Source organism: Clarias gariepinus, chromosome 25 (assembly GCF_024256425.1).
Source record: "Clarias gariepinus isolate MV-2021 ecotype Netherlands chromosome 25, CGAR_prim_01v2, whole genome shotgun sequence".
NCBI lineage: Eukaryota > Metazoa > Chordata > Actinopteri > Siluriformes > Clariidae > Clarias > Clarias gariepinus.
In genome coordinates, this window is record NC_071124.1 from 15,756,687 (window position 1) to 15,771,474 (window position 14,788).

The window sequence follows — 14,788 nt, forward strand, 5'->3', positions numbered from 1 at the left end:
AAACTCCAAATTTGGACATGAACAGTAATCAAATGAGGCTTACATCTCTATCACTAAGGTTGCTTCTTTTTTCTCTCTCTCATTCATTCATTGTTTTCTTAAAAGCAAGCCGGCATTTTATTCCTGTATTTTTACACATAGTGCCGAGAGAACTCTGCCTTCTGAAGATAGCACCACTCCAGTTAAAAGCCTCCCACCTCGCTCACAACAGCATTATTCATTTTTTTATTCTTGGGCAGACAAAGAAAGCCGTGTGGGCTGCATGGATGTGCAATTATGCTAATCACATTCAGCCCGGCATGGCAAAGCCCACTTAACCCAATCAGAAATAGGATGAGCACATGGACAGACTGTGCATCAGATATAATAAGGAAACAGCCAAGTTAATTACACTCCACTGTAGCTTTATTCATTTATTCACACACTCTTTCTTTCTCTTTCCGTTCCCTTGTTTCTTACCTGCAGCAACAACTCCGTTGTGCTCCGTCGGAATAGCATCTGGCAGAAGGTAACCTTGTGACAAGAGGATCTTGTCTCTCCCTCTTTCCCAATCTTGCTGCCTCACTCTGTCATGCTCCCTCTCTTGCTCTTTCTCCTTCTGGTTGGTCAGCCCTGCCTCCCTTTCTCCATGAGTCTGCGAGGGTGTGTGTGTAATGGTGTGTGTATGTGTGCGCTGATTAAACACATGAGGGGGCTTGGGTTCTCCGCTTTCTGCCCAACCAAATCCACGCCCATGGTCCTCCTCCCGTTTCTGCTCACTGGCTAACACTCCAGCAGCCAAGCCTTTGCCTTGTGCTGGTTGGAACGTCCCGTCTGAAGGAGGCGATGAGCATGTCTCGGGGGGGCATGTTTCTCCACTATCCGTCAGGCTGAAATATCGAACACCTCTTTCATAAGCTAGAAGCTTATCGTGTGGCGACTGATTGGGCAAAAGAAGATTGGGCGGTGCTGCTGGAGTGGGAGTGTGAGAGAGGGCTGGGCATGTCTCTGTGTGAACATCTGCAGAGATTGCCATGGATAGGCTTGTCACCATGGCAACAGAAGCCTGGGCAGTGACCGCAGCAACTGAACGAACCAGCGATGCAGAGAGAGGCTCCAACTTCAGACCTCCCTTTTGCAGCTACAAATTGACAGGGAAAATAGGAGGGGAAAAAAAAAACAGAAATAAGAGCAAGAGGGGAAAAAAGGGAAAAGGTTACACAAAAAAATGCAAGATGAATGCAGGCTTATGGCCTGTAGCTTTCCTACAAAATGTTCCTTAAGATTTGCACATAGCACAAGTGCACACACACACACAGTTTAGCCAAGAATGCATTATACATTTGACATTTACATGAATAATTTATCCCACATTTCTATAAACATCTAACAAGTGAGATGCACAGAATATTCAAGCGTGGCATACAAAACAGTCTCCATAGCAAACAGTTTATTTTCAATTCAGCTAGTTAATGTATACAAGTACAGTATAGTTATTAATGATAGAAAATGTTCAACAGAGCAGTGGCTAATGAATGCATGCGTAATATGAAGACAAATCTATTATTATTATTATTATTATTATTATTATCATTATTAATAATAATTGCAGCAATAGTAATATGAGAAGCAAAATTAATGGTACTAGCAGCAGCAATGTACTAACAGTAGAAAAAGCAGTAGTAGTTGTTGTGGTACCAGTAATAATGACAATTGTAATAATGGCATTAGTAGTGGTAGAGCAATGAAAAAGTACTGTAGTAGTTATAGTATGGAGGCCTAGCATGAGTGGTGGTTGCATTGGTAGCAGCAACAGAAGAAGGAGAAATAGTTGTAGTAGCAGTAGCATCAGTAGTACAGTAGTAGTAGTAGTAGTAGTAAAGACAGTGGTTGCAGAACCATTAGTAGGAGTAGAGGTAATAGTAGAAACTGCAGCAGTAGTGTCACTTAAACTAAATGTAGGGGATTAGAAAGACAGGTCCTTAATGCATCATTCACACTTTGTTCATATCAGATCTTTAACAGAATTTCATACAGCCACTGGTGGAACAGCTGAACCACAATATCGAAAACGTCCTAATCAAGCCAACAAAAAAGCAATCACTGGGCAACTAAAAGAAAGCAGGTATCCAACATGGGAATGCAACACAGCCAATCTAAAGCTGTTTGACAAATTCACCAAACATGGTTCATCTTGTCTTACTTGATTGCCATGGGGGGGTACTACAAACCCATCAGCCATGGAAATAGGATCTGTGTGATCTTGCATTAGATCCTGTAAAAGGGACAATGATCTGATGCGACAAATTTTGACGGACAGTCAGGTGTAATATTTCTATGTTTGTTTGTTTTTTAACATTATTAAAATCAGCAGGACACAACGGCAAATACAAACTTCGACAAACAACATAAAACTTCTCACCATGCCATTATTTATTTAATAAAAATAAAGGCAAAAGGAGGAAAAAATAAAATAAAATGTGAGCAATACCAAGTTCCCCTTTACTGCATCCAAAGGATTATAGAGGGTAAGTTGCAGCCAGGTGCTGCTCATCAGAAGCCTTGATTAACTGAACATCAGCAGGTGCTGTTATAAAATGATTTCCAAACAAGTTGGAGTTCAATGTTCTAGACCGTCACTAAGCATGTTAAATGTTAAAATCCATGACAGCACAATTAGAAGAAGACTGAACAAGTACAGTTTTCTTCCTACTTTGGAGGGATGCCAAAAAAGCCTAAAAGTCTAAACGGAAAATAAAACCATAACTAAGGGTCACAAAAACTGCATCAGAACCAGAAACAAAGCTTTTGAAACAATGTACTATGAATAGATGAGAATAAAGTGTAGTTGTTTGGCCTCAATGCCAAGCACCATGTTTGGCACAAGCTGTTAAGCACAGCAGTGGAGCGGTTATCACTTGGACTTGATTTTGCAGCCACAGGACCTGGACACCTTGAAATCATTGAGTTGACCATGAACTCCACTGTGTAGCAGAGTGTTCTAGAGACAAATGTGAGGACATCTGTCACACAGCTTAAGCTTTGTCAAAATGCGGTTATGAAACAGGACAATAATCTAAAACACACCAGTAAATCTACAGAGGAATAACCGAAAAAGAAAATAATGAAGGTTTTGGAACAGCCTAGTCCAAGTCCTGACCTCAACCAAATTGAAATGCTGTGGCAAGACCTTAAGAGAGTTGTGCACTGGCAGATGCACATAAACCTCAATGAACTGAGGCAATGTTGTAAAGAAGAATTGACCAAAACAATTTAAACGACAGATAAAATCATACAGGAAAACAATTACATCACTTCAAAGTTTTCGTTGCTAAAGGTGGTTTAAATCATTGAGGGTACTGTACTTAGCATTGAAAACATTTTTATTATAAAAATGGCATGGTGAAAAATTGTTTTGTTTTTTTTACTTTTGCCTAGTGTTGAAAGAAACACTACAGATCAGATGGTTTTATTATGTTATTACACAAAAAAATTTAATTAAAAGAAGAGGCACTAACTTTTATGCATGAATGTATGCAATAAGATCTCATTTTTAAAATTTTAAAAGTTTCTTCATTTAGAAGGAAACATCCTACATCCCACATAATTTATATAAAAATGAAATAATTGCTCAATCATTTGTTTATTTAAAAACATAATATTTAGAAGCAGGTATTAAAATATATTGTTGCTCAAACAAAATATAAAAAGTAATTGCTGGAACTTCTAACGAACCAAAAAATAGCTAAATCTACCTGATTTACTTCCTCTTGGGTGATGGGCTGTGTTTGGAAACGTGCATTTTGCCGGCGTGGACGCGACTCTGCACATCCGCCCTCTGCTTTTTGAGCAGGAGGATGGGACAGGCGGTTAAACAGAGCCATTTTTTCTGCCAGACTCAACGTCGACAGATCAGGCTCCTCAGAGCCCGTCCCTTCTCCAGGGCCCACTTCTCCATGTTGCGCCACCTTCTCCTGTGGAGCAGAGTCGGGGGCTGAGGCCAGCTGCATGCTGGGAGGAGACAAACAATCACATCAGTGCAAGAAATGCAAACAGAGTAGAACATTTGCAGGCTTGCAGTGCACCACTAAAATGCATACATGCTTTAAAAGAACATTGATGAAATTTATTCTCTAACAAAAATTATACATAGGATCACACGATGCATAACAAAAAAATCCAACAAAAAAAGAAAAAACACTAAAAGCACTTTTTACATACCTACTCACCTGTGACTCTCAAGCAGAAATATAAGAAATATGACACTGGTAATAACAGTTTGTATATTGATTAGTTACAAGGAACATAATTAAGTTGTGAGAGACGTGAGAGAACCAGGAGATGGTACAGACCAGTAAATATTAATCACTGCCTAAAACACTGTCAAATTCTTCAAGGTAAAGACACATTTTCAATTAAAATTAATACACCATAAGTAATACAAAAAAATAATAACTATTCAATTAATCCACTATAGACCAAATTTTGTTAAAAAAAAAACTGTTAACATGAAATTACAGTTTTTGCCTATAGTAGTACACAAATACACAAAACAAGTCTAAGTTTATTTTGTAACACACATTTAAAAAAAATGTCCTTTATACATAATAGTCCATATTTTTTCTTTATTTTTATATATATTACATTAGATATATTCTTTGTGTTTAATATTAACCCCAAAGCTGAGGAACAGAAGCATTCATCAAATTATTATGTTTATCAACAGCAAAATGTTTAATAAGGTAAAAGTTATGTTTGCATACATAACATTAACATAATCTGTCCACATTTTATTCTGAGGATATTTGGGACCAAAAATATTAGGATATTTTGGCACCATAAAAACCTCAGCTGCAACCTTATTTCCCCCCCTCATCTATTCCAACCACTCAGCATAACCAGTATATTAATCACCAGCCTGATTATCTGCCATCATCTGCACATATTTCTCACCGATTCATGCTTCAAGTTAGATTTTACTAATTATCAACTAAAATTTTCTAAATGTATACCTAGTAAAGTAAAGATTATCAACCAATACATGTAACGCATACTGTATATCAATCTTTTATGTGAAGTTCCTTTCATAGATAGAAATAATCCAAGGGGAGCAACGTTTTCCATTAAGAGTGTATGGAATTAAGTGCGTTTTCTGTATGATTGCATTTTGATTAAATTTAAACAAACATCTCCTAATGCATGTGTTAATGTTGTGATGTGACTGAATATTTATTAATTTTAACTGTGGTGTATTAATAATGTACTTAACAATTTAATTAGATGCATTTAATTAAATGCATCAATATAAAGAATGGACCTCCCGAAGAATAGTCACCTTACATTGATAATTCTGACATTTAGACACTTTTTTTTCAAATGCAAACTCTTTTTACAAATGATTGCCTTTAAACATTTTACCTTCTCTAGAAAATACGGATACCTGTCTCTCTGCTTTGGATAGCAACTGGTTCATCAGAGAGATGGTTTTACAGATGGAAAACCCACAAAACATCTGCAAATTTTCTGTCCACAGAACATCTCACATCTCTTGTCTCTTATTCAGACATATAGTACACAAACCTTACATTATTTGTTATGTTAGCATAACAAATATGTTCACAGTGAAGTATACTTTTCATATTTCCTATGAGATTTCCTTCATATTTTGTAAGAATAAAATGGCAGAGAAACTCAGATTGCATGGTTTCACCAGTAGAGGGTACTGTCTACAGCATTTAGGTTACTGTTGGAACAAAAAAAAAAAAAAAAAAAAAAAATATATATATATATATATATATATATATATATATATATAAATATATATATAAATAACACTATATAAACGCATTACAGGATGCAGAGCTGTAGGCACAAAAAAAAAAAACCGGAGATCAGTCCAATCATAAAATTAGTAGCCATGCCCCAGACATGCAGAAACACACAAAAACAAACTGCACAAGCTTACTGGAAGTCCTAAAAGCTCGTACTCATGTGAAGGTACCTGAAGTTAGTCACTGTGGTGCTGACTACTGTGGAACTGGGAAACCTGGGGGCTGTGGTTTGAACAGTGGTGATTTGGGTTGGGGGACCAGAAGAACTTTAGAAAAGGACAAATAATGCCAGAGAGAAACCGTGAAAGGTGGTCGTTAATCTATAAAATCAGTGACAAATGAAAAATAAAGGATATAAAAGAAACACAGCAAATATTAACCTGCATGTTAATTGGATTACATAAGGATGCAGGTAACATTTTTGCCATACTTTGTAACCAATCGTAACTCTGAGGACAACAATAACCTGGATACGCCACTTTGCCAGGTATTACAGAAGAGTCACATAAGTTTGCCAAATGTCATGTTAAAGACTTAATCTTTAACCTTATGAGCCTAAAATTGAACTTTAATGCTCACAAAAGTACTTAATATGGCAGACACCAAACCCCGCTATCACTACAACATTTCCACAGTAAAGCATGGTGGTGGAAGCATAAAGTTGAATTGCCCTTCACCCTTGCTTTTCTGCTAATGCCCTCCTTATTTCAGCACTGATTTGGTTACTTCTCATCAAGCCAGAATCAGGTTGTGCTCTGTTTTTTGGGTTGGGGGTTATTTAGAATATATTTTACTTCGTTATTCGGTTGAAAGTTTGGGATAATTTTATAACAAATTAATTTACTGATCTATATAGTTCCATAACTTTCCTGACTTTCTTTGAATGGTCCTTGGTCTTTTTGATACTCTTTGCTTTGGTGTGCTATAATAAGCTCTGTCCTTCCAGGAATGGTTGTACTTGTATCTAGTGCACATGGCATTTAATTACACACAGGTGACTGCCATTCAACGAAACATGTGACCTCTGAAGGCAGCTAGTTGCATCAAAACTCTTTTAGGATTGTAATGTTGGGAAAAGTGACCTACGTTGCAGCGATGACCACTTCCTCTGTGGTCACAGGCTGGGTTCTGGAGCGCTCCTGGTTTCGCCTAAGTCTGCGCTCCACTGCTGCATTATGGGACCGAGGTTTAGGGACACCACTTTCTGACGTTTTCTCAAGTTCCTATTGGCAAGAAAATATTAAAGAAAGTGCAGAAAACAAACATGGATATCCTTTTGAAATACTGCCCTGATATTTGACAATGACTACTTAAGTACTCGTTATCAGAGACTTTGAATTTCAACCTAGACCAGGCTATACAATTCGGATGGATGGATGGATATATGGATATATGGATATATATGGATATACTGTAGACTACAGAACTACTATACCCTAAAGAGGGACCTCTTGGCTGCTACACTCATCTTTGCTCGCTCATCCAACTTCTCTTCATCCACTAAAGAAACAAAAAGCCGTTTGTGAGCTTTTCAGGTACATTTACTGATTTTTTGTCTGTTGTATTGGAAAACATAATTGATAAATAGAGATAAGTTCACCTTCTGCCTTATGTAGGTCCAGGGACCTAAAGAACAGCAAGCAAAAAGTACAATAAAATACAAAATAGCATTGATTGCAATGAAATTTAAGTATGGTGTCCGTTATACACTTAATGGCAGGATTTGCTCGGACATAAATGCAAACTCGATTTTAAAATAAGGTTTAATTGATTTACCATACCTATCAGACTGTAGCCTTTCGGCTGATGTAACTGGCTGAGTTCTGAATCTTTCAGAGGCCTTGCGATCATCACCAGGGGTTATATATCGTCTAGGTCTGCGTTGCCCCTTTTCTTGGTCAGCAACCTCAACTGGATCAGTCTCCATGGCAGCTGTGTCTATCTTAGACTCACTTCATAATATTGCAGGTTGGAAGAGCAAAAATGGATTGAAAAAAAAAATAATCAAAGAATAATTAATTAAATGCAAATACAACACTATTAGCTTTACATTGTAGACTTTTATTAGTATACATGTTTCTCCATTAAATAAAAGTCATACAATTAATTTTGCCTACTTTAGTATAACGTTTCTTCATTTAAATTTTCTATGATACAGCAACAAATTTTTATTTAGTCTTAACCAAATCCTCATGCAATAATCACTAATAGGCATTTTATGGAATACTTGACCCAAAGTGCTCAATAATTATTTACCAAACCAACTACTTCAACAATCATTCTCCTCTTCTGGCAAACAAGATACATTCATGTATGAAATCTAGCAATTTATTAGGGTTAGTTATTGTTTTATTAAGTTAGTAAGATTTTTTCCACACAGATAGTACTGTATGTTAGCAAGATATGTTGCTCACTGCATCACAGCAAAGTTAGTGGGTCTGGTATCAACCGAGACAAAACTGAAGTCAATCCACGAACTCTAAGAGCATGTTAAAAGGCACACCAGTTCAAACTGTCAAGATGATTTATTCAGAATTGTGCATTTAGTTTGCTTGCATAGACATTTTTTTAAATTATAAAACCAGGAAAAACAAAACATTGTTCTAAATGTTAAAAGAATTAGTATTTGGGACTCAAATGCTATCCACGTACGGTTCTGGCCTGCGTCCTGAGGCATTCTCAAGATAGGAATGCCTGAGCTTTGCCACAGAAACTCTTGTGTCCAAAGCTCCCATTTCACCATTAGTGGTTCCAGTGTCCATGGTATTTTGCCCCACCCCTGTTGCTGTAATCGATTCTCGGCTTGCCGCGCGTTCAAGACAACGAACCGCTGCAGACCGAGTCACTCCAATATCAGACATAGATCGAGTTCGAGTTTTTGGCCTGAATTCATCTCTGCTTCTTCTATGGCGGGCCTGAGGGAGGGAGGAACCACTCTGTAAGTAACCGCCTACTTCATCCAGTCTATGGTGCAAAGATTGGTGGTTGACCTCCAGTTGTGTGGGGGTGGTGTCCATAGCACCTGGCGGTTCCTGATGTATTTTCTTATGTCTATCGTCCTTTATTTGACCTGCTGTTTGGCAAATTTGATCTTGATCATCCCATATACCTGACTGGCTGATTCTATGCACCCTGCGTCCTTTCCTATCATCTTCAGATTGGCTTAACCTTCTGTGTCCAAGATGGGCCTTATCTTCCTCTTGCTGGTTGATCCTTCTTTGTCTACATTGTGATTCTAACAGCTCCTTCTGGATCATCTTTTGACTTTCGCTATTTTCCACATCAACCTTTAAGTTCCTGTTTTCATTCAGCTCCACGTTTGCAGACGATGCTGTTCTTCCTCCACTTTGTCCATCTTTTATCTCAAATTGAGCAAGTCTTTTGTCAAGGCCTTCTGGTATAACCGATTTACTGACTCGGTTTTCGACCGGCCTTGATGGATCTTCAGTGTGTTTAAACGTCCGTAACTGTTCTTCTGACTTCCCTATAATACCATCAAACTGTCTTTCATCATTATACTTAATTTCACCTAACCTGCTTATTTGACCACCATCCCACCTCTCTTTCTCACCCATCTTTTTACACCCTACAGTTTCCTCCTGCATTCTCTTTTTGCTGCCTAGTCCTGCTCTTTCTTGAGACATACAAATTTTCCCATTTCCTTGGCCTGCTCGGTTCTGTATGTGGCAGGTCCTATTTTCTCCTTTAATACCTTCCTCACCTAATGGGCTCACTCTTCTTGCATCATGCCCTTCTCTCATTTCGAAGCCGTCAACCCTGTTTTTGCCTTTATCTGTCCCTTTATCTAACTGGCCAACACTTAAACCACCTCCTCGCTCAATCTCTTCTGACTGACTGATTCTTCTGCTTCTCCTATCTTCCATAACTTCCTCAGTGCGCCTGTGCATAGTGTCATCTACACTTCTTTCCCGGCGGCGGATTTCAGAAGGCAACACTGCTTTTCTGCTTTTCAGCAAGAATTCTGCTTGTGGATCAGTCCTAGAAGCTGATCTACCCTCCCTCTGGAAAAGTGGAATATGATCAGTACTATCCCTTTGTCTGGTTTCTACACCTTCCCTACCAATTGGTGTCAACCTAGGTATGTCTGCATGGCTCTGAGGATCGAGGGGCCCATGTGCTTTAGAAGGCCTTGGTGAAGAACATGCAGCACTTCCATTTAACGGAGCAGGTGGCTGGTTGAGCAAGTAGGAAGGACTGTGATGTGGAGTGTGGCCATAGGCAGGATGCAAATCTTCAATGGGGACATACGGTAGAGGCTGACCATGACTGTATCCAGAAACTATTTGCTGAGTCTGTCCAAATGGTGGAGACACGTGTCCAACCTTATATAGCATAGGTTGGTGGTAAGAAGCATTGCCCACAAGCATTGGTTGATGTGTGTGTATATATTTTAGTTCAGGTTGTGGGGCATTTCTTGTTTCAGAAAATAACTGTTGAAAGGCCTTGTCTCCAGAATGATTCTGTGAGGGAACTGTGCATATTTGATTTGGCTGTTGAATTTCTCTGTAATAGAGTGAAGGTTGTGTATAGTCTGGCTGACAAGTGTTTGGATGCCCCTGAAGCCGCTGATCATAGTTAAGATGTTCTACATTTTGGGCATACTGACGTTCATCCGAGAGTAAACACTGATGGCGTGTTGATTCTGTACTTTGTGCACGCTGGTATCTTGGTGGTTCAGCACTGTGTGCCCGATAGTAATGGGAAGGTTCTGTATTCAAATTCTGTTGCTGGCCTTGGGGTTCTGGCATCCATGGTTGTAGGTGGACTGTAGGTTCAGAGTGAGAGGATAAATGTGAGGGAGAATTGACAGGTAGATGACGAAAAGAGGATGTGTCTGATCCTGAATCAGATGCCAGTCCTATGCTGTCTTCCCTTGCCCGTCTTTCTCTCCCTCGTATTCTTCATAAAGGGATAAATAAATGTTAGCTTTTGAAGTCAAAGTTGAAAACTACCTAGAGAAACCTTCATACTACGTAATAAAGTAAAAATTTTTAAAACACTTAAAAATTACCTCAATAAATTCTACTTGTTTTTGGTGTGTACTGTGACATGAACTTACTGTATTAACAACAATATTGTTTATGCAAATTTTTATCAACTGCTTATTCACTGGTAATACATTTAATTTAATTTTGCTGTGATGGTCTCTATTTATAATGCATTATTTACTGTTGAGAAGTAGCAGGCCCCTAAAGGCCCATAAACATTATAAAAAAACTATCTAGAATATGCACATTAATGTGAAATAACATTCAAATGCCGTATAAAGGCACATTACCAAACATTTAGAGTGTCAAATCACAAAAAAAAAAAAAATTCACCTGGATATGGTGAAAAAAATAAATAACTAAATGAATAAAAAAAAGAACAGAGAAAAGGAACATAACTCATAGCTAGCATATATTATGCTTTGGTACATCAAATTCACAATAAAGCTGCCCTTTTTATCCAATTCTATATTTTACTAAATAATGTATAAATCATCTACAAAGGCAAAATTGCGGCTGGACTAAATATAAGCTGTATTTTCACCAATAGCACACAACAAAAACTTGCATAGAAACGAATACATAGAATGCAATGAAAACTGAAATGGGCTTAAATAATGAAACTTCTGTACAACTTTGAGCTGTCACTAGTCTAAGGGTGAATTAAGGAATCACCTTATTCAGATAAATAATAATCCAGCTTTCCACATTTACATAATCACATTTAAACTGCATGCACATATTTACGATGTATATACTGAACATAAACTGGTACCTAAGATGGATATAATTTAAATAACATTATTATTTGTATAGCAATAGCAAGTGACTCAATATACTGGAAAAACGTGCCATTCTTACATGGACCTAGAGGGGTTTTTGGTTTGTTTTGCTTTGTTTCTTCAATTCAATTCAGTGTTGAGTACATTTATCTGGGCTATTTCTTAAAATATACTAAATAAGGAAAAACTATTCTAATGATGGCACTTAATTTGTTTTGATTTCGCTTTGTGTACAATTGTTCATGTTACAATAAATCAAAGTTACATTGAGACCAATTTATATTTTCTGTTATTCTGTATTTCTGTTATATTTGTACAATTAATTTTAATTAAAAAAATAAGGTAAAACCAACATTCACTTATTGTGAATATATTAAAAAAAAGTCTATTTTCAAATTCGAAATTTTGTTGCCAAGTGTTTCCCTAATTTCCCCTCTTACCTCCAGAACAGCAGTGGGAAACTATGATATCATTTATTCCTAATCATAGAGAAACCATTTCTAAACTCTATGATTCTATCCTGTCTCTTAGTATCCACTCAAATGTTAAGCTTAAGTCTACATGGGAGGGGGAACTGGGAGTTCAAATACATGAGGAGTCCTGAGAACAGGCTATATTGGGGGGGTGTTCTTTGGTTTTTGAGTGTTTTTGTTTAGTTGTTTTTTTATAATATATAAATATATTAATTTAGAAAAATGAAAAAAGGTAAATTGTATGTCTGTTACTGCAATTACTGTATTGTTTTCCTTTTTTCAATAAAAATATTTGCAAAAAAAATAAAAATAAAATATTGATGAAAACAGGTAATTATGTGGAATATCGGAAACAGAACAGCAAAGTTCCTAAGGATGCATATATTGACCTGATAGAATTTGAAATTCCTCAAATAATATTTGTAATAAGCAAAAAATACGTTACTCCTCAGTAACATACAAAGAATTTTCTCACTCAAATCCTTACACACTTGCCCAGAACAACAAAAATAGATTATTTTATTCTAGCTGTCAAATTTTAATATTCATTTACTGTATATAGCAAAGAAAACAGAGCTTGGGTGGCACCCAGTTCTGTCCCCCATGACAAACTTAAACCAACTGAGTGATTAGAAAATGAAAACCACAGCTAACCTGTGAGTTACTACATAAACATTTAACCACATATCGTCATGTAACCTTGCGGGTAAATAAAATATATATATATATATATATATATATATTTCCAGAGTGCTTTAAGAGGGATTGGCATGGGGTAAAACTGAGCAGTCATGTCATGGACATGATGGACATAAGGAGGTATAAGACGTTATCCAGCTGCTTGAACAATGGGTATTTAAGAGAGAGACAAAAACACAGAGATAACACTAACAACCAAAGCTCTTCACTTATCCATATTAACAGATCAACATCCCTTTATTGTGACTATCAACGTAGATTAAGAAAGTTTGTATTTAAATCATGAAAGATGATTACAGGAGACTCCTCTTATAAAAGATTTTACACTAAATAAAAAAAGACACGCTAGATGAATTCGAGGATATACTAAAAGAAGCGGAAAAATCACAGACTCACCCCTGTCGGCTGAGAATGTTCTGTGCCTGTTGCTCAATGAACAGATCTCCTGGGGAGATTCCTTGGCGTGTTGAGGGCAACGAGGCACGGCGTGCTGCCCGGGGGGATCTAGGTACTGCAGTAACACCTCTGGCCTGTTGGGATGGCCCCTTTTCCACAGTGGGCTGAGCTTCTTGTTGATTGGATCGTGTACTGCTTTCTGGTGTTCTCCGGTAGCTCTCAAGGTTGACCCTTTCACTCTCTTGCTCTGCATCAAATCTTTTATCTCGTGAACTGAAAGTGTTTCTTCTTGCCGAATGTGTGCGAGAGGCAGAATTATCGGTGGACATAGAAACCTGGCCAACACCTGAGCTGCTATACCTTGACCGGTTGGTGCTACTGTCATGGCCCTTTTCCTTCTCCTCTCTACACTGTTCCTGTTTCTGTCCATGATTAGCCTCAGGCAAAGCTTGTCTGTCCAGCGACTCCCTGTGGGTTCTTATGTGGCGTGGAATATAATCTACATCCGGATCCTGGTCAAGAAGGATCCCGTAACGTTCTGATAACTGCCGCCGGCGCTCTGCTTTGTAGCGAGCTATTCGTTCAGCTTTAGAGCTGAGGCTGGACGGATCAGGGTTTTCAAGGTTGGATGCCTGGTCAGGATGCACAGGAAATTGTGGACTGGGCTGGGTTTGTGCTCTTGATTGCCTCTCTGTGTTGTCCAGGTCATCACGATTGTAGCGCCTCACTGTAGCCAAAATGAAAGAAAGAAGTATGAACAGGACACAGAAATTAAACATAATTGACATAAATCTATGATTATGGAACATTATTTCACACAATATGCAATCAGATATATATATATATATATATATATATATATATATACAGAATATATATACAATATATATATATATATATATATATATATATATATATATATATATATATATATATTTATTCTATTTTATTTTTTTTACTTTTTTTGCAAATTGTATGCAGTGTTTGCTTAAATTACCTTAACAGTACATAAAAATATTACAGCAATCCATTTTACATTAAAAAATACTTTTTTTTAGCACAATACCTGGCTCATTAGAGTCTGAACCACGTGTATACCGTGGAGTGTCCTCCTCCAACAGCCGATTGGTCACCAGGCCGGGTGTGTATTGCATGCTTGTAGCCAGAGCAGATGGCACATCTGTCTCTATACCCTCCAGCCTTCGAGCAATCCTCTCTTTTCTAGAGAGAACACCATTTTTCAGTTTTTTTTAAAAAATCGTTACATCACTAAATATATGCTTTAGAACAGAAGGGTTCTTAACCTTTTTTTGGTACAACCCCTTTAATCACTTATTGGCATGGCTGGGCTTGCACTGATGCACTGTGACATGACGTGGGGAATTTTGTGGGGGTCACAAGCACCAGGTTAAGAACCTCTGCTTTGGAAATTGAATCGGTAGATTTACTCACCTTTTCATTGTATTATCACTGGTGATATCAGTTTCGAAATGCTTTCGCAACTCTGAAACTATAAACAGAGTTTGTAAGGTTCTCAAAAGTCTCTCTAAAGGTCTCCAGGTGAAAGTTGGTGACTCAAAATCACTCACCTTTGGGCAGTACAATGAGGTTTTTGTCCT

General features: G+C 37.6%; 1 protein-coding gene across 4 annotated transcripts in view; it reads right to left on the reverse strand.

Annotated features, from left to right (window-relative positions):
- svilb (supervillin b) overlaps nucleotides 1–14,786 on the reverse strand; it is a 42,308-nt gene extending 27,522 nt beyond the window's left edge. For 2 of the 4 annotated variants that reach the window (XM_053486680.1, XM_053486683.1), the window contains exons 1-12: nucleotides 14,759–14,786; nucleotides 14,622–14,679; nucleotides 14,236–14,390; nucleotides 13,170–13,896; nucleotides 7,592–7,762; nucleotides 7,411–7,436; nucleotides 7,246–7,310; nucleotides 6,897–7,033; nucleotides 5,981–6,076; nucleotides 3,735–3,990; nucleotides 2,183–2,254; nucleotides 460–1,120 (exon numbers count right to left, since the gene is read on the reverse strand). In XM_053486680.1, coding sequence (XP_053342655.1) covers nucleotides 460–1,120; nucleotides 2,183–2,254; nucleotides 3,735–3,990; nucleotides 5,981–6,076; nucleotides 6,897–7,033; nucleotides 7,246–7,310; nucleotides 7,411–7,436; nucleotides 7,592–7,762; nucleotides 13,170–13,896; nucleotides 14,236–14,390; nucleotides 14,622–14,629 — 2,374 coding nt within the window. In that variant the 5' untranslated portion in view covers nucleotides 14,630–14,679; nucleotides 14,759–14,786. The remainder of the gene's footprint in view (nucleotides 1–459; nucleotides 1,121–2,182; nucleotides 2,255–3,734; nucleotides 3,991–5,980; nucleotides 6,077–6,896; nucleotides 7,034–7,245; nucleotides 7,311–7,410; nucleotides 7,437–7,591; nucleotides 7,763–13,169; nucleotides 13,897–14,235; nucleotides 14,391–14,621; nucleotides 14,680–14,758) is intronic. The other 2 variants (XM_053486684.1, XM_053486682.1) reach the window with 2 other exon arrangements.
- Between the last annotated feature and the right edge of the window lie 2 nt (nucleotides 14,787–14,788).